This window comes from Danio rerio, chromosome 25, assembly GCF_049306965.1.
Source record: "Danio rerio strain Tuebingen ecotype United States chromosome 25, GRCz12tu, whole genome shotgun sequence".
In the NCBI taxonomy this organism is placed as follows: domain Eukaryota; kingdom Metazoa; phylum Chordata; class Actinopteri; order Cypriniformes; family Danionidae; genus Danio; species Danio rerio.
The window spans coordinates 31,335,757-31,362,500 of record NC_133200.1 but is presented as its reverse complement, the minus strand read 5'-3'; the positions used below and the strand labels follow the sequence as shown (position 1 = coordinate 31,362,500).

Genomic DNA, 26,744 nt, shown 5'->3' with positions numbered 1-26,744 from the left:
TTAGACATATTTACAGGCAACAGTTTGGTTGAAAGATTTTTCTCTACCTCAGACACAAGACAATGTATGGTTGAAAGGAAATTATTGTGGACGCGAAGGGTTCGTGTCGCACGTCAATCATTTCTGTGCGTCGGACGATCATGTACAGGCTCGTGATGAAATAAGAGCCGTAGTAATGTACCATTCTTTAAAACAAACCAGGTCACGGAAAAAAGCAGGATAACATTCGAATCAAACGAAGATTGGATGGCTTTTTTTTCATTTTGTATTTTTAGTTGTTGAACTTCAGACCTCACATATCTTTCCATATTGGAAAGCGAGTTTCTCAGGAATTTTTTTTCTTCATAACTTTTAATCTTCAGAACCTAGATGCAGTCTCGCTCCTGAAACGAATGACACTAGACGTAACTCGGTCGCCGTGGGACTGAAATAGCTACCTCACTTAGGATTTACCTCGGATGTAGTTCAACTACTTGCAGTACAACACAGAATTACCTCAGACGTGTACTGCTGGCTGTCTTTTCAAGCGAAAGAAATCACTCAGGTAAAGAATTAGCAAAATACCTCAGAAAAGGCAGAATAGCGTTAATACAGCAGTGCGAGATGAGATTGTCGTATGAAGAGTTAGATCTCATATCCATGATGTATTGATTAGTGCAGAAACTGTCTTCCAGTAGCAATGGAGGCTCGTTGGCTTGGTTATGTTGGTGTAGTCTTGCCGACGTAGCCTCATCAACTGTACATTTTAGCCGTTTATAATCCTGCGTTTTGCTTGACCCTGGGACCTGCTGGGATTCAGACATTTATTAGTTTCTTCGGTTTTACGTTCTATATTCTTCAGATTTCTGCATAGCTAAGAACCAAAGACCATGTGTTTGTTATCCTCTCTGATGACCTTACTGTATAGACACATGCAACTTTACACAACGAAATTAAAGTCTGATCTGATGCAAAGGTCTTTTCTGTGCTTTATTTCTTGCTCTGTGTGCACGTTGGGGATCATTAACCATTGCCCTACATTTTAGGTCATACTTGGTCATGTGTGAATTTGTCCTGTTCTATGCAGAAGTGCAAGAACCGTTCTTTTAAAGTTTGCACCAAATCAAAATGAACGGTTTTTATTTTAGTATTTGTTAGTATATTAGTAGTATTTGTTTATTTTAGTATTTGTTAGTATAGTTCTGCAGAGTTTAGCTTCTATTTGCTTCAACACACCTGCCAGGAAGTTTCTAGTATATCTAGTAAGAGCTTGATTAGCTACTTCTGGTGTGTTTGATTAGGGTTGGAGCTAAACTCTCCAAGACACCGGCCCTCCAGGACTGAGTTTGGACACCCCTGTTATAAACAATGGATCTGTGCACTTCATCAGTTTGTCAAAAAGTCCTCATAATCTTTTAATTCATTTTGCTTCAGCATAGTCCTTTTATTCATCAGGGTTTGCCACAGCGGAATGAACCGCCAACATTTCTAGCAAATGTTTTACGCAGCCGATACCTTTTCAGCTGCAATCTAGTACTGGGAAACATCCATACACACTCATAAACTACGGCCAATTTAGCTTATTTAGTTCACCTATAGCGCATATCTTTGGACTGTGGGGGAAACCAGAGCACCCGGAGGAAGCCCATTGGAGAACATGCTAACTCCACACAGAAATGCCAAATATCCCCCCCTGGTACTCCCCGGACTCGAAATAGTGACCTTCTTGCTGTGAGGCGACAGTGTTAACCAGTGAGCCACCATGTCAACCCTAACCTTTAATCCAGGGATGTGAAACTCGATTCCTGGAGGGACGCAGCCTTGCACAGTTTAGTTCCAGCCTTAATTAAACACACCTGATCAGACTAATCTAGTCCATCAGGCTTGTTTGAAAGCTACAGGTAAAGCTGCAGTCACACTTTACTTTTCTCCCCAATAGACTTCCATTCATACGCATGCCAGACCTTTATTTTTTTTTTCAGTTTTGCAGTTCGCTGCGGTGCAAAGTTCAAGCTAAGTGAACTCTGACCTGCAAAAACGCATCATTTGACTGTGTATGACCAACCGAGGATCAAAACATGACCTCTCTGGACAGAAATTTAAAACATGGAGCAATCGCTCGCTATTTTTAATGTCTAATAATCTTGCTTATTATTTTCGCAGTGCCATACGAAAGAATTTCGCACACACAAGCTCTATTGTGACCGCAGCTTCAGTGTGTTGGAGCAGGCTTGGAACTAAACTGTGTCGGTCTGCGGCCCTCCAGGAATCGACTTTGACATCCCTTCTTTAAACAAAACACAGTCATTCGTCCTCCCTTGAAGTGAAATTTTATATAAACAAATTTTGGGAGGATCACATGCTTATGATTGACCACGGCTGGCCTCACATTACATGGCTAACCAATCAGATGAATCCCAATGCACATAAATACTCCGTTTTCCTTACCTTATTCCCCCCCCCATCTACCCCAGCTCCTTACTTTAAAAACAGGGAAGTTCTCAAGACCTACCTGAGCTCAGGCTCCCTTCCCTTACTAAACAGGAGGGACCCCTGGGCTTGTAGATCCTCTGAGCTCAAGGCTCTCTCCCAGGACGGCATTCACATTTACTTTATCAATCATCAGCTAAGTGTGAACTCTTGAAACACCTTCACTTCTGGTCTCATGCAGTGCCGTTAGGGTGGGCAATCAGTACAGATCTGTAAAATGTAGCTCCCCGTTCTTATCATCAGGCATCTGATAATATTCAATGGTGATTCTTTGCGTGCCAACTGGCATTCAAATCTTCCTCTTTTGTTAGCCATGCCTTAGTTCCAGCAATCCAAGCGTTTTCAAAAGGATTAAATCATGCACCGCCCTACATTTTTGACATAAATCATTTAATTCGATGTACGTCATCATGATACTGGAATAAAGGACAATCCTCCTTTTCATTACACCTTTAAGATTAAGACATTTTCATGAGTTACATATCTGAAGTACAAAATAAGAATGCAAGTGAGTTTATTAATAAAAGATCCTTGATTTGGATACCTCACAAATATTGGTGGTAATCTGGCAACTGGAGCTAATTTTCTAACACTGCAGACCTCAGTAGCTACAGCTCTCCAAACTTCCTGGGGCCTTCAGATTAACTCAAGAACAGTACGTAGAAATCTTCATGGAATGGTTTTAAATGGGCGAGCAGCTACGTCCAAGCCTTACATCACTGTATTGCAAAGTATCATATGCGGTGGTGTAAAGCAAGCCAACACTGGACTCTAGATCAGGGCTGCTCAACCCTGTTCCTGGAGATCCACCTTCCAGCAAAGCTCAGCTCCCACCCTAATCAAACACACCTGAACCAATTAATTAGGACCTGAACAGCACTTGATAATTACAGGCAGGTGTGTTTGAAATGGGTAGCAACTGAAATCTGCAGCAAGGTCGATCTCCAGGAATAGGGTTGAGCACCCCTGCCGTAGAACAATGGAGATGTGTTTTCTGGAAAGATGATGAACGAGTCTGGATTTGGTGGTATCGTTATAACAGTACTTGCCTGGCTGCATTGTGCCCAGTTTAAAATTTGGTGGAGGAGGGAATTGTGGCTTGGGGTTGTTTTTTCAGTGGTTAGAATTGAGCTTGCCCTCCTAGTAACCCAACTTCAACATGCCAAGATAGTTTGGAGTTCATGCTCCTGAATCTGTGGGAATTTGGCAGTTGTGCCTTCCTGTTAAGATATGAATGCAGTAATGCAAAATGCAAGGTGATAAGACAAGCTGCAGGTTGAATTGAACATCTTTAGGGTGAATATGAGTGGAGACTGAGAGTCTTCACATCCATTATCACAGGGGTGTCAAACTCAATTCCTGGAGGGCCGAAGCCCTGCACAGTTTAGTTCCAACACACTTACCTGTAGGTTTCAAACAAGCCTGAAGGACTCAATTAGTTTGATCAGGTGTGTTTAATTAGGGTTGGAACTAAACTGTGCAGAACTGCGGCCCTTTTGGAACTGAGTTTGACACCTGTGCATTATCAGTATTCAACCTCACAAAAGCAATTTTAGAAGATTGGTCAAAAACTCCCTAAACCAGGGGTCACCAATCTCAGTCCTGGAGGGCCGGTGTCCCTGCAAGGTTTAGCTCCAGCTTGCCTTAACACACCTGCCTGGGTGTTTCAAGTATATCTAGTACAGGGGTGTCCAAACTCGGTCCTGAAGTGCCGGTGTCCTGGAGAGTTTAGCTCCAACCCTAATCAAACACACCTGAACCAGCTAATTAAGCCCTTTCCAGGTATACTAGAAACTTCCAGGGAAGTGTGTTAAAGAAAGTTGGAGCTAAACTCAGCAGGACACCGGCCCTCCAGGACCAAGTTTGGCCACCCCTAATCTAGTAAGACCTTAATTAGCTTGTTCAGGTGTGTTTGATTAGGGTTGGAGCTAAAATCTGCAGGACATCGGCCCTCCAGTACTGAGTTTGGTGACCCTTGCCCTAAACCAGGGGTGCTCAACCCTGTTCCTGGAGATCGACCTTCTTGCAGATTTCAGTTGCTACCCATTTCAAACACACCTGCCTGTAATTATCAAGTGCTGTTCAGGTCCTAATTAATTGTTTCAGGTGTGTTTGATCAGGGTGGGAGCTGAGCTTTGCAGGAAGGTAGATCTCAAGGAACACGGTTGAGCAGCCCTGCCCTAAACCTTGTGGGAAGCCTTCCCAAAAGAGTTGAAGTTAAAGCTGCAAAGAGTGATAATAAACCAGGGATCAAGATTGGGAGGTAATTAAGTTGTTAACTCGCCAAAAAATGAGCATTCCGTCATTGATAACTAACCATCATGTTGTTTCAAACCCCTCATACCTCTGTTCAATTTCAGAACACAAAGGTTAAAAGGTTTTTGAATGAAATCTCAGAGCTCTCTGAGCCTCCATAGATGGCAAGAGAAGCAAGACATCAAAGTTCAGAAAGATACCGAAACATCCCGAAAACAGTCGGACTTTTAAGTTTATATGCATGTAAAGGCAGAAGAAGTATTTGGGAAATTACATTAGCAGTTGACATGAATATAAATATTGAATATTTTACTCCAGACATATACCTATTATTGGCAAATCTTCTTGTAAATGAACAACAAACATGTTGAGAGCTATTTAGCCAGCAGTTGATGTCTAACTTATATAGTGTTTTGCAGTTCATGTCATTAGACACCAGGAGGCAGTGCAAATTTTATTTATTTTATTTTTTTGCTTTTAATGTCTGATGGTTGTGTCCGCAGCTCAGTCTAATTGAATCCGATTTCATAGATCCGCCCTTATAATCCTCATTAAAGACTTTGATGAGTGGAAGTGCACGCCATAATGAAATTTATGCATATCTGCTTAAGCAATGATTCACATTAGCATTTTAATTACATGCAGAACTTGATGTGGCAGATGTTGTTTTGTTGGGCTGGGATTGTTCCGATGATGCCCTTTTAATAGGCACAGTGTTGGACACATGGCATGGTTGTCCTTGACCTGTCTCCAGTATAGTGCCTATCCCATCTCTGATGTGTCCCGCCCCCATTCTGAGCAGGACCACCTCTCTAAACTCATCTCAGCCTCTCGTTAAGGGAGCCAGTGGAGCGGATTACTGCCCTGAATGTAACTAAAAGACAGATGTATGAGAGGAAATACCACAGGAGGGATACCATCAGTGGGATTTTGATTTTGACTGAATGACAATTTGGATTTGAATCATACAGGATATTCCTTGATGAACTTGATGGATGATATTGTGCGTGCTGGTCCAGCTCCTGTACCTTTGGAAACTAGCTGAGATTCATCTTCAAGCATTGTGACAAATGTAGCTAAATCAGTTGTGACTTGAAGATGTGAGTATCTTGACAGAATGTTTGAAAGAAACCAGTGCACGTTCCTGTTTATTATTCAACCCTAGAGATGCTTACAGATGAGATGTTGTATGGAAAGTAGTTCGCTGTTCTGAAGGTGCCTCTGTAAAGATAAATCATGTTACTTCAGAAGGTGAAGATGAAGTGACAGCTGTGACTTTTCTTGGTCAACATGGCTACTGAAGAAGAGGAGAACTCTGGACAACCTCTGTGGCAGTCTGTGCTACTGTTTGGATGTAAGGGAATGATCGAAGGAATCATTGTCCTCTTGTTTTTCTGGCTTCTGGTTCAGGTGCTCTTCACAAAGCAACTTGAAGGTATTGTAGACCCAACCTCCGCCCAAGATATATAAATAGAGATGTTTTACTATGGACAAGTAGTTGTCCATTTTGTCTAATAAATTATTTTGATCATTTAGATTTCATGTTTAAGTTCAGCAGTTCATGTCTGTTTTTTACTGTTTGGTTACTGATGCTGACTTTATGCGGATTAAATTGTTTCCTTTGTTTGTGGATTATGACTTAACAGTTGTTCCATCATTTACAATGATAGCTACGGATTAAAAAGCTGTTCTAACCAGCCTTTGTCTATTCAGTCCACCTGCAGATTCTGCTGAGTGTTGGTTTGGTGGTCCTGTGTTGTTCTCTTTTCCTGGGCTGCATCATTTGTTGGTTAAAGACCAGAGAGAAACCACCTGAAAACAAAAAGGCTGTGAGGACATCCCGTCCCCCTGATTCTGTTGATGAAGTAACTGTCTCATTGAGTCCCTCTCCTTCATCTGGAACCACATTTACCAAATTGCAGTATGAGGAGCTGGATGGAGAGGTTCTAGACTATCCATGTACTTTCGAGAGCTCTACGCCATCAGATGAAGAATTCACTGTTTTCTCAGAGGTTAACAAGCAGAAGTCTTGCTTCCAAATGAGACGGCTCAGTTCTCCAACAGTTGCCACATCTCTCTACAAGCCCATGAGCAGAGGCCGATCTTCTCTTCCCTCTTTACCAAGACTTGGTCTTCTTTCGAAAACACGGAAGGTTGTGGAACGGCACTGCGCTGTGACTGGGGATAATTACTCATTCAGTGAACATAGAAGGCTCACTACCCCCAACCCACGATCACCCTGCACTCTTTCTCCACTTCAGACACAAGGCCTACTTCAGGAAGAACCTTTATTTTCTAACTATGGTTCGAATGTTTACAGCGAGACTTCAGATCCCTTTTTGCACTTCACCCTGACTTTCTCTTCAATGCAGAACACACTCACTATATCCTCAGTTAGTATAACCAGTGTCGTTCACTGCCTAGAAGAAATGATCATCCAGATCAGACTACCCCCACTTTGCCCTGGACCTCTGACTTTATCTGCCCAAGATTACAACCTTAGCTCTGGACTCTATAAAACGTTGGTGGTCAGTGTCGGATCTCTAGAAGGGCTTAAGAGTTGCATACTCAGACTAGCAGTCTGCAAACAGAATAATCCAAAGACATCTCTATTTGAGGAACTGGAAGTCTGCTGCAGTCGTTTAGACTGGACACTGGACAGGCCTGTCAACTGTGTTAGAGAATTAAGGCCAGTTGTGGACAAAACCAAGAGGGTCACTTCATAGCACTTGCTACAAAACTAGAATGTTTTAAATATCAATCCAGCCATCTGAAATGCCTACATGTAATTTTTTCAGATAACAAAAATGGCTTATTTTTTTATTTAGCAAAGTCCACCTTAACTGGATAGGAACATGGATGTTCCTTAAAGTCACTTGCTCAGCTCTTAAAGTTGACGAAGAACCAGACTCTGGTCCATTTACTTAAAATATGCTAACACTGCTGTCTTGCCAATAAGACCCCAGGTGAAACACATTGTTTTTAACTTCTTAAAAAGGGTATCCTTAAGCTGAAATTTCGACAGTTGGCTGAACAAGTTTCAACCCTGGAGAGCCAGTGTCCTACTGAGTTCATCTCTTACCCTAAAACATTTGTTCTACCTGATTAAGTGTAGAGAACAGTTCAGAAATGACAGAAAAAAAGATCAAATTGGAACTAGTCCATAAGTCATCTGCAAATCACTGACCCATAAGAACTGGGTTGAAGACTTCTGCCTTTAAATTCTATACCCTGTGCTTTGGGAAGGCTCCCACCCACACCTAAACCGTAAATCAAAATGTTCAGTAACTGAATTCTCCTGAAGGGAAGACCTCCAGGAGCAGGGATGGTTATACTTCCAGACTCTTCAAAGATGTTCCACCCCAAATGTGGAAGGTATCACGCAAGCCTGAATATATCATCATTGTGCCCTTCCACTGAGGCTGTACTTGTGCAGACATCACAGAAGACTTCTACCTGGCAGTCTCTGAGGAATCACATAAGCAAATTGTGAATTTGGAAGACAACTCCGAAAGATGATGAGGGTCATTGACAGAATTACATTTTTCTGTTTGGGTGGTACTGAAAAAATGGCAAGGTAATCATATCTGAAGCAGTGTTTGAGTCATGACTTTTTGTAATAGACTTACGTGGGATGAATTTATTCTGTGACTGATTTCCAAAAACATTTCACATTAAAAAAGTCACTTTAATTCTTAATCTCCTCTTCAAGCCACCTAACACATTACTATCCTTTTCCAGTGATATATTCTGCATTACCAAAACTCTGCACACAAAAAATGACCAAAGCTTCAAATGTCAAAAGATGCCGTATTGTCCTCATAAAACGCAAAATAGTTCCCAGAAAATAGTTTTATGACCTGAAAGTGCAGGAAAGCATTGCATCACAAATCCCCCCTATCAGATAAATGAATACATTTGTCATGATATGAAAGCACGACAACCACCAATATATATACGGCAGGTTTGGCTTACATGGCTGTTATGTAAAACCTAGAGGATTTATCCATCATAAACTAAGCCTAAATGTTTGCTTTTAATGTTCAGGATTAAACACTTGTCTTACGAGAGCCAAGATCCATGAGAGATCAGCCTATTTTAATGACATTGTAGTTTAATCCCCCTTCCTCTTCAATCCTTCAGCCGACAGTCCGATCCCTTTTGTTTCAGGCATGCTCTGACCTCTGCGCTTGGAGTCCGCGAGGTCATTTACTTGTGCAGCATTTATTCCCATGGATAACCCTTACAGTCTCATTGTATGACATTTGCAGTAAAATAAAGGAATTGTTCACCCCAAATTGAAATCAATCCCATGATTTATTTATGCTCAAGCTATGCCAGGTGGGCTGTTTGCATTTTTTTTTTATTCCAGATGAACAAAATAAGAGTTAAATAATATTCTGGAGGGATGACACAGGCTCAGTGGTTAGCACTGCCCCCTCACAGCAAGAAGGCTGTTGGTTCCCAGCTGGGTCAGTTGGCATTTCTGTTTGGAGTTTGCATGGTTTCCGTGTTAGTGCAGGTTTCCTCCGGTTGTGCCAGTTTCCTTCACAGTCCAAAGAAATGCTCTATAGTTGAATTGAATAAACTAAATTTGCCATAGTGTACGTGCTTGAATAATTGTGTATGGATGTTTCCCAGTACTGGGTTCCACTGTGTAAAACATATGCCGTTTAAGTTGGCGGTTCATTCAGCTGTGGCGACCACTAATGAATAAAGGGACGAAGCCGTAGGAAAATGAATGAATGAATAATATTCTGGATCCTCCAAAATTTGTAACGTTTTATGAATCTCCAAAATTGAATTCATCATAAAACTTGGCCCTATATGACTCGATCCCTATGAATGTCTTTGTAGGCAAAGCAAAGGGTTTGTGCATGAAATTCATATCTAAATTTCTGTGAAAGCAAAATGGATTTTTATTTGGAATTGGAGTCTATATAGACTTAAAGCTGGTATTTTTAAGCAAGTGTGTTTACATTTAGATTGCGTAAGGCTGCAAAACGTACAGTCTTTCTCATAATGTGTTTTATTCCGCTAAACCCTTAAGTCTGGATTGATTAACCCTAAACCTGCTTACTCAAGGTATTTCCATTCCAAAATCTCTCCAGGGGGAGTAAGTTCAGTAAACTCAGAGTACAGTATGTTAACACTGGTCACAAAAGACAAGGTTATTGGTTACATATTACTTATCTAGGTATGTCATAACCTGCTTTCTGGAATACCCCCAGATCTTGACCAACAAATGTTGGACAAATTCTTTCTAGAATTTAAACCACCTCAATTCCTACACCATAAAGAGCCGAAAGCAGTGTTTAATATCAGTTACTTGCTCAAGTCCTTATCTAGGTTTATTCATTCATTCATTTTCTTGTCGGCTTAGTCCTTTTATTAATCCAGGGTCACCACAGCGGAATAAACCGCCAACTTATCCAGCACATTTTTACGCAGCGGATGCCCCTCCACCCGCAACCCATCTGTGAGAAACCCATCTAAGGTTTTCTATGATCAACTTGTATCACGATGCTTTAGGGTGGTTTCACACTAGCACTTTTGGTCCACACTCGGGTTCATTTGACGTCATAGTACTGTACGTTTAGCTAGTACGAACGTGTCTTCTGAACTCGGATGCACACCCGTGAACTGTACCCAAGTCTGCCTGAAAAGGTGGTCTTGGATACGGTTATGTGAACTCTGGTACGGTTCACTTCTGATATAAATGCAATTGTACCAAATAACGGAAGTGAACCGCCAACTCGACAACAAACAATCATTTTCATAACATTCATTCGTGTGTGTGTGTGTGTGTGTGTCACATATTGTACCTTGGTGACAAGCAGGACTGAGTCAGGGCATACACTTTGATGTCTGTTTGACTTTGCTTTCATGAATGTCACCTAGCAATAGCCGTAAACAAAACAGCAGCTCGATGACGCAAGCTTACAGGGGTTCAGGAGGAAAAAGACAATGTGAACACAAACCAATTGAGAAGGTGGCTAAGGGGGGACACTCAAACTTGGGCATGGTCCAGGCAATTGAACCAAATGAGAAAGCACTCTTAGAGAAATGTAGCCAAGTGGTGTCAAGTTCTTTTGCCAGTAAACAGTTTTTAAGCAAACAAAAATACCCGAAGGTTACTGGCTATTTTTTAAAACAAGAGCCGCTCATGCCTTGGTCAGACCTGGTTTTAAGATATGTTGTCATTGATTCAATCACAAATGGACAATGGTAACGTTGCATTTCCACTGGCAAGTTAGAAACGCAGCGCAGTGTTTTCAGTTCATTCATATGGAAGTTGAGTGTTAAAGGGCACATAATTTACCCCTTTTTGTGATTAAATATTAATTAATCTTCTGAGTGTGCCAGTTTACGCTAAGTTCAACACACAGTTCAGTTGTTTTTATTATAATGTGTTAAAAAGTGTTATTTTGGGGGCGCGCACACAGCTCGCCGTTTTAGGGGTGTGTTGCCTCACATGAAAATTAGTTTCGATTTCTCACCCAACATAACAAGGGGGTGGAGCCAAGAGCTCAACCGCTCTGTGTGATTGCAACAGACAGGCAGACTGAGTGAGAGGATCAGCATTCAGCCGTACATGTACGCCACAGACACAGACCAAGCAGAGAGTACACAATCATTTGTGTCTTTGTATAGTTTTACAGCCAACTGTGTGCTAGTTTAAAGGGTCACGAAACACCAAAACACATTTTTTGAGCTGTTAGCAGTCGTATATGTGTCCCACACTGCTAAAAACACTATAAGGACACATATATCTCACTAAAAACTGAAAATTGGTTGTTTTTGCGTTATTTCGAGCAAATTCGTACTTCCGGTTTGAACTAATTTTTGAAGCTGCGTCACGGCCATGAGATCATAGCGTGTATTCCAGCGTGTAGACTGGGTGACTGTACCTGGGTGTACCGTATTACGTCTCCCAGTGTGCTGCATTAATGCATGAGTAAGACTTGGTTCAAACCCAATCAGCGTGCTCTATTGTGCAACTTCATTAATATTCATTAATGTTACAGTGTAGACGGCGTCACGGCAGAGACGCCACATTGTGTTGGCAAAACAAGCGTGCAGTGTTGCTTTCCTAATTTGCTGAAGTGAAGTTTTGTTTTTATTTTCTCTCTGTAAGAGCGCAGCTGGAATCACGTATTACAGTGTATGCGACAACAATAACTTACGTGTCTAAGGAACACTGTTTACCCGAGACCTTTTCTCTTCTGCAATCGGAGATCCGGATTCGCTTCTCTCCTCCTCTTAATAAAGACGTGGTTTTAGTTGCTGTGGATTGTCCTGTCTCTACAGATTTGGTAAGTGAGCGACCAGTGCTCTTTGTTTATTCAGTTTGTTCGTATCAAACTAACTATTGCACCACATGAGTGTAAACATGTTAGCACCACAACCAAACTTTCCTCCCCTGTGTGTGTGTATGTGTTTTGACTCTGAAACTCAGCACGTGGTCAAATAGACACTCCCACACCATCCCTCTTTTGCTCCTTCGACACTCCCCCTTAACAGAGCTGGACACGCCCACTTTTTTGGCTTTTTCCAAAGTAGAGGTGTGAAAACGCCCTGCTGAAACGAGGGGGTTTCATGGCCCTTTAAAGTTCCAAGCTTGTACACAGAGACTAATACCCACGCACACTGAATTAACTTCGACTGAGACACCGGAGCTGTGACACGGCACACTCAGACACGCACATTCGCATGTTATTTAAAATGAAACTATTTAGATGGTGCTCTGTGGCGCGGCAGAAACATGAAGTGTCCCGAATTGTGGCTGTGACAGCTGCCAACTTAAAGCGCCGGTGTGTGTACCCTGATAAAAACCTATGTTTAGAATTCTAAAATGCATGGCGCTGCATGGCGCGACAGTGCTTCTGGTGTGCGACCTGCAGGCGAGTTCGTTATTTTATTTCCAATGGAGAGACGCGCACCTGAGGCAACGCGCTCGCACTTTCCAGCTGCACCTAGTTAAGATCACAGGAAGAAGATCACTTGTGAGAAATGTTTTTACAGTTTTACTGTAGACGCAATGAAAAGTACACATGTTTGCAAACCTACCTTAAGTTACAAACAATAATTCAGATTACAGCAATCATGTGGTGAATGTTGATCTTGTGTTGAGCACAATGAGCCTTACATCTAAAAATAGAGCAAGGTGCTCCTTTAGTGACATCGCTTTGACTCACGCTAAATATGGCGGACGTGAAACAACAAACTGAGGATTAGGTGACGCGTACCTGTCAATCAATTCCGTGGGCGGGGGAACCGCACTCCTACATCAAGTCGCGGTTGCTTTGAAAACCGCTCAATTTGGTCCACCGTTTTTATGTTGTTAAATTGAAAAAAAAAAAAGGAGTGTGTGTTTATATCACCCCAATATGACGGTCTATACACTATACTTACAAAAATGTCTGTCTAAACAGCTTGAAAAGTAGATTTTTCACCATAGGTGCCCTTTAATGCCCAAACGGAGTCGGTTGACATTATGGGACTGAATGTATTAAAAGCAACCGAGAACATCAGAAAGGTTGGCCATTTCCTGACTTTATGCAAATGTCAAGCGAAAAATGGCAGGACGGCAACCAATCGCTGGGAAAAAATGTGATAAAAGAAAGATATTTAGAAAAAAAATGGAAACCTGTAACCATTGACTTCCATGGTATTTGTTTTCCCTACTATGGAATTCCAATACTGTAGGAGATTTACTGTGTTTTATGTAAGATGTAGATGTAACCTGTTCTGCATTGTTTTCTTTTTAATGTGGAATAACCAGATGGATATCTCCAGTTGTGACGGCTCTTTATGACTATAGACTGAACATAAAATATGCATTTGATGGCACCACCATTTTCCATCACGTTCATGGAGATGACAATAGCCCCTTTCACACAGTGATACCGGTAAATATCCGGAAAATTTCCGGAACGACTTTACCGGTATATTCAAAAAAGCGCTGTTCACACAGGCGAGGACGTTACGGAAATTTTCCGGAAAAGAGCATTCACACATCCATTCCAAAATACCGGTAAATTCTGACATCATTCACCACAAATGAGCTTTAAACGGCTGCGCTTGTATTTGTAAACATTTGACTAAATTACAAACTCTGTGGATGATCAATATTGTGAACAACTTTCGCAGGATCACTTTCGCATGTCGAGATGTTCATAATATGTGTGTGTGCAGGCGCTCACAGGCTGTTTCACAGGCACACGCAAAGCTTGAAGGTAAACAAACAACGGCTTATCATAAGCATCTCATTGATGATTATTCACACAGTTGGCATTAAGAAGAACATATAAACTGATCTGACTAACTTCTAGCAGCTAAATGTGTCTGGAAAAATATTCAAAGGTTTTTATTCTCACAAACCGCGCGGACGTAAATGCGTCTGACTGTTGTGATTGGCTAAAGTAGACGTCTCACGTCAGCACGTTCTAGACGTGCACGCGCTTATTACGGCAATCTTCCTTCTGCATTCACACAGCGCAGCATTCCGGCAAATTGCCGGTAATGTTACAACTTCTCTTTCTGGAAAATAGCCAGAACGAATTTACCGGTATTTTCAAAAAGGACCTGTTCACACATACAACCTTCTGTATGTGTGAAAGGGGCTATTGACTCACATTGAAATCACTTTTAAAAGTTTGAGTTATATCTTATAATAAGCAGCCAAAACTTGTGTTTTAGTTCAAAACTGACATGTAAATTTGAAATTAATCTGTAAATAATATATCTAGATTACTCGTATATCACATTTAATGCAATTTGTTCATTCATTTATTTTCTTTTGTGTTATTCCCTTTATTAATCTGGGGTCACTAGAGCAGAATAAACTGCCAACTTATCCAGCATGTTTTATGCAGTGGCTATCCTTCCAGCTGCAACCCAACACTGGGAAACACCCATATACACACTCATTCGCATACATACACTACAGAATTTAGCTTATCAAATTCACCTATAGCGCATGTCTTTGGACTTATGGGGGAAAACGGAGCACTCGGAGGAAACCCACACGAACACGGGGACAACATGCAAACTCTACACAGAAATGCCAACCCACATGGAAAGAACCTATATGAGGATGAATGCGCATATATGAAACCTATATGCTGTATTTATGTGTATATACGCCACAAATTGGAAAAAAATGAGGTGCATATATGTGCATATACAGGTCATGTAGGTTTCCTGTATTGCTTCTTCATATCCACACATAAGCCCTATATGTACATACAAAATGTCTCCTATATAGCTCACTTTGGCAACTGTCATGCATGATGCCTTGCCTAGCTCATATTTTCTATTATCAAGGCAATAACTAAGAACTAACTAATTTAACTAGGGCAAATAAGTGAGAGGAGATGGAAAGCTATGTCTACATGTTTTCCTGAAACATTTACAAGGTAAATTCTTTCTTGTATAAAGATAGTGGAAAAGAAGTGTAACAAAATGGTGTGTCGTTTTTTTTTTTATTATTTTGTTTTCTTTCCTTAATTGTTGGTTTTTGCCTTATTTTTGTTCTTGTGCTAGATTTTTTTTCTTGTACTATTCGATTGTTCTTAAATAAATAAAATGTAAAAAAAAAAGATTTTATTTATGTTGTCAAGCAGCTATGGATTTTAATAATTTTACTAACATATAGGTGAACATGTGTGCAATTATACATGTATATATGTAAATATAATATAGGAAAACGCCCAATTTTGGCACATATATGAAAAACCTATATCAAAACCTATAATAAAACATATGTGTTTTTATAGGTTTTTTCTGTGTGGGAACTGACCTAGCCTCGAACCAGTGACCTTCTTGCTGTGAGGTGACAGCGATTTCCACCGTGCCACACATAATGTAAATAATATATCATCAGATTCAAACAATCTATTTATGAAAAAGTGATTGTTTTAGAAACTAATAAATGTAGAATTTCATCTGAAATCATGTTGGTGTTTTGTATCTGAACTGTATCTCACAGCTGGAGCAGTCACTTGAAAGTTAAACAACAAAGAAAATTAGCTTAGCTTAGCTGTGCAGTTCAACTTAGGAGAACAGGAATAAAGGTGCATTTAGCAAAGTTGTCTTCTTCACAATGGATGATCTTCACTTCAGCAGTTGATCCCCCTCCATTCTTCAAGTGGACCCTTCCGTATCTTCTATATCTGAGTCACAAAAAAAGCAACAAAAATAAATGATTAAAATTGGATTTTAAACAAAAAAAAGTCAAATTAGCATTGTGAGAAACAAAAGGTAACTAAAAGCATCTTATGTGACCCTCCACCCCAGCATGCTCTTTGATTAACATAAAATGTGAGATCAGGACACTATAATTAGAGTCTATGATGTGATTTGTGAGTTGTTCTGTTAAACTTTACTCAAAGATTAAAATCAATTAATTTTTAGTTGAGCTTGAATTAGAAGAGCACCATAAGCCAATCAAAAATGCTATCAAACTAAGATCGGCAGCGCAGATTCTCACCATACCTGGGCAGTCTTGCTGGAATGCTTGACGCTGATTGGCTGTTTATCCTCCACCCCTCCTGCAGACCTGTCTGATCCTCCGTCTGAGATCTGGGATGGACATGGTTTTGCTGCCCTCTGTTGGGGATCTTGCTCCGGTGTCTGCGTTTCTCTTCCCTGATGGTTCACGTCAACAGCATTCCAGTTCTAAATGTGTCACACAGCTGTTATCAATTTCCGTATCAAAAGACATCCCGATTTATGGCCTAAAAAACGACAAATGTGCTTGTTTACCTTAATATCTGAAGCATTTTGGACCAAATTATCAGCCAAGTAAGGTCTTCTTGGGAACACTGAAGATCTGAATAGAACACATTTCACATACATAAATGTTTTCTGTCAAATGTCAATAAGATTTGATTCATAGCTTCTTTTCCAAGACAGTTTTAACGTCGCCACATGTCAAATGTGAATTATGACATTGGGAAAATTCCAGTATTCCCACCCCCACTCCTCTTCCTGAGCCAGGGTTCACACCATTCACTAATCCGTTGAGGGAGAGTTGGGAGGAAGGTTATTATCATTAACAAAAGCTTAAACTAAAATACAAAAAAAGTAAACAAAATGTTAAATGTAAACTACCTGAATAAAAACAATATCTTGATTTATATCGATTATATCAATTTAGAAACAAAGAGTTTGACTTTTATATATACACACTGGCCAAATTATTAGGTACACCTTATTAGTACTGGGTTGGATCCCTTTTAGTCTTCAGAACTGCCTTAATCATGGCTTCTGCCTTCATGGCATTCAACAAGGTACTGGACATATTTCTCAGATTTTGCTCCTTATTTACATTATAGCATCATGCAGTTAATGCAGATTTGTCGGCTGCACATCCATGATGTGAATCCCTCATTCTACCACATGCTCTATTGGATTGAGATCTGGTGACTGTGGAGGTCATTTGAGTACAGTGAACTCATTGTCATGTTCAAGAAACCAGTCTGAGATGATTTGCGCTTTATGACATGGTGTGTTTTCCTGCTGGAATGCCATCAGAAGATGGGTACACTGTGGTCATGAAGGGATGGACATGGTCAGCAACAATACTCAGGTGGGCTGTGGCGTTGACGCAATGCTCAATTGGTACTAATGGACCCAAAGTGTGCCAAGAAAATATCCCCCAAAACATTACACCACCACCACCAGCCTGAACTGTTGAAACAAGGCAGGATGGATTTATGCTTTCATGTTGTTGATGAAAAATTCTGACCCTACCATCTGAATGTCACAGCAGAAATTGAGACTCATCAGACCAGGCAACGTTTTATTGGTCAGTTTTGGTGAGCTTGTGTGAACTGTAGCTCTTCTGCATACCTCAGTTGTAACAAGTGGTTATTTGAGTTACAGTTGCCTTTATATCAGCTCGTACCAGTCTGGCCATTCTTCTCTTAGCTCTGGCATCAAGAAGGCATTTGCACCCACAGAACAGACTCTCACTGGATATTTTCTCTTTTTCAGACCATTCACTGTAAACCCTAGAGATAGTTGTTCATGAAAATCTCAGTAGATCAGCAGTTTCCGAATTACTCAGACCAGCCTGTCTGTCACCAACAACCATTTTGTACAATCGCATTAGTATTTTACTATGATTTGCTCATCCCTCAATGAGGGGTAGGTTTAGGGGCACACCTCTTTTTAAATAATTGTATTAATAAAATGAAATCATAAATATTTTGTCGGAATTAGCCACTTGTCTGACAGTATAGTGGGCCTACATAGATATGTTTCCTTGTGAATTAGTACACCCTTTTCAGATCTCTCTTAAAATGAACACTTTCCATAGGATTCAATACAAAAAAGTTAATTGTGCATTACATTGACTAGAACCAAAACCAAAACTAAAATTAATTTAATTTAACGTAACCAAAGATGAAAGATTTGTACACCATATTAATATGTCACGAGAAACTATCAAATGGGGGAAATGTGTTATTTAATTGTAATTTGGAATTACATTTAAATTTGAATTTATCTTCTGTTCCTAAAAATCGTATCCTTATTGCTCTGTTCCAAAAGATTTTAGGTGACCACACTGTCATTTTAAAGAGAGCCTATGATGGGTTTTTAAAAATAAGCTTCCATGCAGTGTGTAACAGCACTAAGCAAATGAAAACATCCAGCTGAGGTTTAAATCTAAAAGTGCACTGTGCTTAAAACTATTGATTCTATAATGAAATCGTTGACTCAGAGTCTAATAAATAAATCGAGTTGGAAGCGGATCTTTTGTCTAAATGCATCGACATCAATAGGGTACATCACCAAATGAAGTGCCTGATCCGGTAAAACATGAACGTGCCTTTCCCTTCAGACACTAACGGAGTACGAGGGATCATGAGACTGATCATGACACAAAGATGACGATCACTGACAGATGGAGATTCGGCTGTGGGGAATAAACTGTTAAAGTTCATTTTCACAACACTACAACAGTATAACCAATCTGTTGCTGTTTTTGTTCCAATCATTTTTTGATTTTTTAAACAATAACTTGCACTGCAACGTGGGACTCGTCAGCCGTTTGCTATTAAAGGAAGGAGCAGCAGAGACTGTTAAGTATGGGACTTTGTCAGACTTTGACAGGCAGTTCATATGGGCCAGTTTCTTCTTTCTCCAGATCATAACATGTAAGTGTAATTAAAATAGTTGCCTCTTTATCTGTAGTTTGCAAACTACGTATTTAATCGTGTGTTGCTCCATGTGACTTGTAATTACTTGTCTGTTATAGATCAGTGCTTGTACTGTATATCTCAGACTAAATCTTTATAGGCTATTCAAATATTGCGTCCAAAACCACATTGAAAACACGACGTGTGCTTATTCCTTTACCGATTTAAATGATTTTCTGAACTCGCAATCCTCTGTCATTTTTTTGACCTTGCATACATATCTGTCTGTTGTTGGAGACACCCAATACCAAAATATGACCTTTGAAAATGCATAATAGGGGCTCTTTAATGAGTAAATCTTTTAAATAAACTTTAAATGTACCAATATATTGCCTATATCCATGAGATATATAAAAAAAAAACGATTTATATTGAATATCATGTCATATATAAACCCCTCAGAAATAAATCTGTGTAAATATCTAGAACACAAACATATAATCTAAATTTCCAAACTCCTTAAAACTATCCTTTCCTTTGTGGTTTCAGAAACTTGCAGCTGCATTGATTTGCTTCAGTTTGTCGCATGCAATGATCGATAACAGCAGTTTGATGCACCTTGACTGATCTCACTCAATAACGTGTACAGTCAATGTGTCTGACCATCCATTTAGTGGAACACTTACTTACAGGGTTGCCAGGTTTTTGCAACAAACTAGCCAAATGACCAATAAAACTAACATCAAAACTCAAAATATGCCAACACTTTTTAGCAAACACATTTTACATCATGTTTTTTTCTTTCAAAATAACCTTATTTTAGTAGATTATGGTGTTAGATTATTAAAAATATATTCTATATATTTATATTATATAATATATTATATAAAAATATATAAAAATTATTCAAGCACATTTTTGATTATTGATTTTAAAATAAATTTGGTAGAGTTAAATATTTCACCATTTAAATATAATTGATACAATATGTCAAAACTTGGCGGTTCATTCCACTGTGGCGACCCCAAATTAATAAAGGGACTAAGCCGAAAAGAAAATAAATAAATGTCAAAACTTTAACCTGCAGAATAAAAAACAACCTGCAGCAAATGGTTTAAAGTAGTCCAGCTCTGTGGGAAAACTGTGGATTTGGCGAGCCTCCTTACTGATTTTTCCACAGATTTTCAGTCAGGAACTGGAGAAGTGGGGGAAGGGAGAGTGATGGGGCCTCCGCGTCTGGAATTTCCCCGATGTCTCGTTTTTATATAAGAAGCAGAGAAAATAATCCTGCCTTGGGGGGAAGATAATGAATCAGATTGACTGACAACTGACAGGGTGTTAATGGTGCACTACTGACCTTTCTCCACACTGCTCTCTCTCTCTGAACAGACTTTTCAGCTGTAGTACAGAAAACAGATGTAAACAAGCACAGACAGGAAATTAAAATAGTAAGTAGTATTACACATGCCTGATGAAAGCTGTTTTACTGTGTGTGTAGCACCTGCTCAGTGACCAGCCTCCTTTGTGTATTGGGATCAATTGCAAGGTCTGAAGGGGGCTGGGCAGGTTTCTGTTTTAGGATTTCTCGAAGACATTCTTTACTCTGGTAAAAAAATAAATGTATTTAAAGGTGCTGAATATCAATCAATGATAACAATAATGTGCATTTGCAAACAAAGATAGTACCTGGGAACCTGTAAGATCGCACAGTTTTTGTAAGGCCTGGTCTCTTTCTTGTTCACGCCTTTCTGCTCGCCTCCTGCTTTCTAGGACCATGACATAAAAACAAGCTAAGCTGCAGAAATATACTCATGAATGCTTAGCTAGCTGCGACATGGTGGCTTAGTGGTTAGCAAAATCGCCTCACAGTAAGAAGGTCACTGGTTCGAGTCCCTGCTGGGTCAGTTGGCATTATTGTGTTAATTTTGCATGTCCTCACCGTGTTTGCGTGGGTTTCCTCTGGGTGCTCCGGTTTTCCCCGCAGTCTAAAGACATGCGCTATAGGTGAGTTGAATAAGCTAAAATTGGTCAGTGTATATGTGAATGAGTGTGTATGAGTGTTTCCCTGTACTAGGTTGCAGCTGGAAGGGCATCCGCTGTGTAAAACATAAGCTGGATAAGTTGGTGGATCCACTGATGAATAAAAGTAAGCCGAAGGAAAATGAATGAATGAATGCTTAGCTAGCACATTCAAAGCACATTCTGGCACTGGGTTGTTTTGGTGGGAACACACCTCCAGTACTGAAGGGGGTGATAGAGCTACCAAAAGTAGCTGGGATTTTAAAGTTGCCATGAAAGGGAAGTTAAGATTGTCTTTTTTTTTCAATATGGTGATTCGTGACATACATTTGATTAAAACGGTCCAAAATTAAGAAAACAACTAAAGAGTGGTACCTGTTTTTGTCCTTGATTGGATGATTCGATCTTTGGAAGATAGGCGCTGCTAACAAAATGAAGGAAAACTGACGAATGAACAAAAGCAGGGCAGAAATGAGACATGCCTACAGAAAGGCATTACATGTGACCAGACGTAAAGAAAAGTAATTTTAAGGACGCAAGGAAGGTTATGGTATTTGATAAAAAAATTTTTTTGAGGGGCGAGGCAGTGGCACAGTAAGTAGTTCTGTCGCCTCACAGCAAAAAGGTCGCTGGGTCGCTGGTTCGAACCTCGGCTTAGTTGGTGTTTCTGTGTGGAGTTTGCATGTTCTCCCTGCCTTCGCGTGGGTTTCCTCCGGGTGCTCTGGTACCCAAAGACATGTGGTACAGGTGAATTGGGTAGGCTAAATTGTCCCTAGTGTATGAGTGTGTGTGTGGATGTTTCCCAGAGATGGGTTGCGGCTGGAAGGGCATTCGCTGCGTAAAAACTTGCTGGATAAGTTGGTGGTTAATTCCGCTGTGGTGACCCCGGATTAATAAAGAGACTAAGCCGACATGAAAATGAATGAATGAATGAATGAATGAAAAATTTGAGGGTAAATGAACTTTTTGCAAAAGAACAACGTGCACAGATATATCAACGCAATCTCACGGCAATTCATAACTTTTTGATTTAGTGGTTAATAAGTATGAATTCGTACAATCTAATTTAGTACGTCATTTAGTACAATTTTGTATGATTTTCTCGTCACCTAATGATGGTTGGGGTTAGGGGTGGTGTTAGGTGGCACGCCTCCTTTTTAAAATCTTACATTTTCATACGACTGAACAAATTAGCTACTTAACTGACATAAACTGATAATAAAATACTTGCGTTTCTTAGTAAGATCAAGCTGGATATATCGTTTATAAACACTACGATACTTTTAAAAGTAGAGTTTGATTTCATTCCAACTTTCAATCTTTTTATCTGACTATGTCTCGATACCATGTAGTATACTCAGTACTATACCAATTTTATAATTTTCCTAAAATGTACATGAATGACTTTATAATTTTGGCACAACTCTGAAGTGTGCATAGTTTTATGCTGCATTTTATCATTTCAAAATATGTGGCATTCTAATCAGAGCTGTTTATATCATTGGAATTATAAGGTTCCATAGGAGATTTCACCTTTGGAGAAACATTTTTCAGAATTCCTAGAACTATTGAGGGGCCCGGACTTAATTTGCTCCTTCTTCAGAGTATTGTCTGAGGACTTTGACCCATGTCAAAAGTGATATCATACCTGGAAGTTATAAGAACTTAAAGGAATTAGAACCACATAATCTGATTCTCCAAGAATGCCTAGAACCACATGACACAACATCAGAAATGCTGTTTTGGTCATTAAAAATCCTGTAGTCAATGTCTGTCATCAAAGTAGTTTGGGATTATTACCTTATGTTTTTATTACATGGCTATGTTATGATTGCATCCATTGCATTTAGTCTTCATTCATTCATTTTCTTTTTGGCTTAGTCCCTTTATTAATCAAGGGTCGCCACAGTGGAATGAACCGCCAACTTATCCAGCTCAGCGGACGTCCTTCCAGCCGCAACCCATCACTGGGAAACATCCATACACGCTCATTCACACACACTCATACACTACGGTCAATTTTAGCATACCCAATTCACCTGCACCCGAAGGAAACCCACGCGTACATGGGGAGAACATGCAAACTCCACACAGAAATGCCAACTGACTCCGCAGAGGCTCGAACCAGCAAACAAAACAAAATATAACAAAAATCATCATATCTATAAGCGATGTCACTGCATGAGCCCAGGACTGCTTTGGCAAACCTTTGTTAAGTACCACAATCATTCATTCATTTTCTTGTCGGCTTAGTCCCTTTATTAATCCAGGGCTGCCACTGCTGAATTAACCACCAACTTATCCAGCAAGTTTTTTTGCAGCGGATGCCCTTCCAGCCGCAACCCTTCTCTGGGAAACATCCACACACACACATACACTAATACACTACGGACAATTTAGCCTACCTCTTTGTACTGTGGGGGAAACCGGAACACCTGGAGGAAACTCAGGGGAACGCAGAGAGAACATGCAAACTCCACACAGAAACGCCAACTGAGCCGAGGCTCGAACTAGTGACATTTCTTGATGTGAGGCGACAGCACTACCTACTGCGCCACTGCTTCGCCCAAGTACCACAATATGTTGTAAAATCCTCAAATGCCAGTCAAAACTGCATTGTGTCTAAATTAAGCTCTATGTTAACAGTGTTCAGAAGCACCGTTGACCTCTGTAGGCTCAGAGGTGTCTGGCATGGACCAACACACAGTGGAAAAGTGTACTGTGGTCAGATGAATCAGCATTTCAGGAATTTTTGGAGAGAAATGGACACCTTGTGCTCTAAAAGAAAAGGATCGTCCAGACTGTTTCCAGCAACAAGTCTAAAAGCCAGGTTCTGTCATGGAATGGGGTTGTGTCAGTGCCCTCGGCAAAGGTAACTTGCACGTCTGTGATGGCACCATTAATGCTGAAAAGTACATAGGGATTTTGGAGCACAATATGCTGGCTTCTCTTCCAGGGACACCCATGCATATTTCATCAAGGCAATGCAAAACCACATTCCTCACACATTGCAAAGTCCTGGCCTGGCCTGTCTGCAGTCCCAACCTGTCTCCAATAGAGAATGTGTGGTGCATTTTGAAATTCAAAATGTGACATGAAGACCCCTTACTATGCCGACCTTAATGATTGTTCGCAGGAAGAATGAGACAAAATTACACCTGAAAGACTTCATCAATTGGTGCCTTCAGTCTCTAAACATATTTTAGGTGTTATGAAAAGGAATGGCAACTAGTGATGGGTCGTTCATGAACAATTCAATCATTTTGAACGAATCTTCAATATGACTCGGGAACTACGAGTCCTCTCAGGGAGTGATTCGTTCATTTGCGGGTGCGCAAATTTGTGCAGGTAGTATCGTTAATTACAAGTATTCATCACATTGGCAGAAGCCAATCATACGCGTTTAGAGCCGGAAAAAGCATTGATCCGCTCACCTCTCGAGTCCTCTATCGGGTCTGAGTCACTCGTTCAACACGAGCCAATCATAGGCGTTTAGAGCCGGAAAAAGAATTGAACCATTCATCTCTCGAGTCCTCGGATTTGAGTCATTCTGTCATGTGATGAACGAACGGTCATGGCTCCTATCGGCTTAGACTGTGCATTGATTAAGATTATATGTGACTGTCATTGTAACGTGAATGAACCCCTGACATTTGAAGACATGAAGAGGTGAGTTGAGCAAAGAGAGAACAATACCTTCATAGACAAAACAGCAGGTCAACATTGAATTATTATTTTCTCCTTCTTATATTCTATTTATGACTTATTTGTCGTGCAATCAACCTTTTGGACTAGTTGTAGATGTGTTTGGAAGCAATTCGTAACATTTTAATAATATTTTGGCAAAATGAACCAAATGAACGAAATGACTCGAAAAAAGATTTGTTCATCTTGATAAACAAGACTCAAAGATCAGAGTCAGTAAAATGATCCGAACTTCCCATCACTAATGGCAACATTATAAAATGGTAAATGCTTTACTGTTCCAAATTTATTTGAAATTTGTTGCAAGAACCAAAATTGGAATGTTTATTTTACAATAAAAACAATAAAAATCAAGAGGAGTGAATTAAATAATGTTTGTTCTATTGTCTGCAATGAAATACAAGTCAAAGTAAATTTAGAAATCACTTTTTTATTTGCGTTTTCCATACTGTCCTAACCTTTTCTGGTTTGAGGTAATATGGGCTGCAATCAAAAGCTGAGGCAGCTGACTTGTTACCCCATCAGGCGATATGGAGACAGTATTTTCGCATGAAGTCACCTTGCAAAACTGATTTCAGGGAGACCTCTGAGACAACAAAGATTTAATCATGTACAACTAAATAATAAAAGCTTTGGTTATGATTAAGGGAATATGTGCTTGCTGCAATTCTAACATCTGTCTTCTAAATGTCAACAAAAATGATAAATATTGATCATAGATGTATATGTACACAAAACGAAACCCAAGCAACACTTCAAGATATCATGGTTATGTTTTAGTTAAACTGACAGAAATGGACAAAAGCACAGAAGGACAGAATACGCTTCCTTTGAAATTCGAGCAGAAGAGGGTAGCTATGAGACAGGAAGTAAAGCATAATTTGGATGTGACTTTGCTTGAAGTTTCTCTGTGTTGAAAATCTGCCTCCATGGGCAGAATTTAAATACAGCTATAAAGTACATAGTGCAAATGCCTATTTGTCCAAGGAGGTCTGGATGCAGACCAGGTGCAGCTGCAAGTAATGCTTTTAATGCATACACCTAACCCCAACCCTAACCCTACCCCTCACAGTGATGTCACTCGCTCGATGGAGTGCACTGAGTCTGAGATTGCATGTCTAAGACTGCGTTTCCCAGCTTGCATATGCAAGTCTTCATCCACATACTAATGACTTATGTTGTATTTTGAATTCTGATAAATATCTGAACTCAACAACTGAGCTTGTTTAACCTTCCTGTTGTGTTCGGTTCAAATCTGACCGATTTCCAACTGAAAACACTGATAAATATTGTGTTTTACATCTGATTGCCATGAGACTCTAATATATCCTCCACATTATGCACTTAAACATATAGAAGTGATGATCACCTCTTTCATTGAATTTTGAGTGTTTTAATCAACTTTGTTACACCTGTGGTGTTTCCGGTCAAAAGTGACCACCATAGGAAATAAATGAGTATCCAGCCCATATTCACTCCTCAGACTGTTCAAATTTATACCAATCTCTAGGTCTAGCAGCACTTTTAGCTTAGCTTAGCATAAATGTTTTCATTGGATTAGACCATTAGCATCTCACTCAAAAATGGCCAGAGTATAACTAGCGCTAGTGCTGTGTCCTTAATCACCGTCTACACACTTATTCACTATTCCCTACATTAGTACACTAATATAGTGCAATTGAAGGACTAAATGAAAGTTTGAGCACTCAATACACAGGAATGTATACCGTTTGTTGGTGCTTTGCTGGTTGAAAAATCATTCAAATGGGTTTAAATTTCAATCTCTTTGGTCAGACGCTGTGATAGTTATTTTAGCAAGCTGTTTATTGGTAACAAAGCAAAGTATTTTGATTTCTGTCATCTATTGTTCATTTTGTAATGCATTTTCAGTGCCTATTTGTATTTTCACTGCAGTTATTTTATGTCTAATTCTATAAATTCATGTTAAACACCACTTTAAGACATTGTTCACAGTTAAATGATGTTGATTAAAAATTTGGTGGTGAAAAATGTTTTTCGTGCTAATTTAAAAGCAGTAAAAACTGAGCGGTCAATTTTGACCGGCAACACTAAAGTAAGGGGTGTGATGGGAACATGACAGGAGGATTAAGTAGAATCTTTTGTGTTCATGTAACTGTAAGGAAA

General features: G+C 39.9%; 3 protein-coding genes across 12 annotated transcripts in view; 2 read left to right on the top strand and 1 right to left on the bottom strand.

Moving 5' to 3' along the window:
• arid3b (AT-rich interactive domain 3B) overlaps window positions 1–954 on the top strand; it is an 85,471-nt gene extending 84,517 nt beyond the window's left edge. For both annotated transcript variants that reach the window (NM_001083002.2, XM_009298079.5), the window contains 1 exon segment: window positions 1–954. This exon segment is cut by the window's left edge and continues 1,030 nt beyond it. The gene's annotated coding sequence lies outside the window, so the exon portion shown is untranslated.
• A 3,308-nt stretch (window positions 955–4,262) lies between these two features.
• On the top strand, window positions 4,263–9,023 carry syt18b (synaptotagmin XVIIIb). 2 transcript variants are annotated; one of them, XM_073943272.1, is made up of 4 exons: window positions 4,263–4,350; window positions 4,576–4,732; window positions 4,830–6,160; window positions 6,439–9,023. In XM_073943272.1, exons 3-4 carry the CDS (start codon window positions 6,016–6,018, stop codon window positions 7,449–7,451), a joined length of 1,158 nt encoding a protein of 385 aa, XP_073799373.1. In that variant the 5' UTR covers window positions 4,263–4,350; window positions 4,576–4,732; window positions 4,830–6,015; the 3' UTR covers window positions 7,452–9,023. The 2 variants fall into 2 exon arrangements, with proteins under 2 accessions (XP_073799373.1, XP_021326379.2); XM_021470704.3 differs by lacking the exon at window positions 4,263–4,350 and having other exon boundaries at window positions 4,576–6,160.
• A 5,509-nt stretch (window positions 9,024–14,532) lies between these two features.
• The window catches only part of LOC110438396 (uncharacterized), a 38,644-nt gene continuing 26,432 nt past the window's right edge, over window positions 14,533–26,744 (bottom strand). For 2 of the 8 annotated variants that reach the window (XM_073943262.1, XM_073943263.1), the window contains exons 17-22: window positions 20,562–20,641; window positions 20,377–20,478; window positions 20,233–20,273; window positions 16,495–16,561; window positions 16,225–16,407; window positions 14,533–15,902 (exon numbers count right to left, since the gene is read on the bottom strand). In XM_073943262.1, coding sequence (XP_073799363.1) covers window positions 15,897–15,902; window positions 16,225–16,407; window positions 16,495–16,561; window positions 20,233–20,273; window positions 20,377–20,478; window positions 20,562–20,641 — 479 coding nt within the window. In that variant the 3' untranslated portion in view covers window positions 14,533–15,896. Of the gene's footprint in view, window positions 15,903–16,177; window positions 16,408–16,494; window positions 16,562–19,836; window positions 20,167–20,232; window positions 20,274–20,343; window positions 20,479–20,561; window positions 20,642–26,744 lie in introns of those variants that run through there. The other 6 variants (XR_012400467.1, XR_012400469.1, XM_068219135.2 and 3 more) reach the window with 6 other exon arrangements.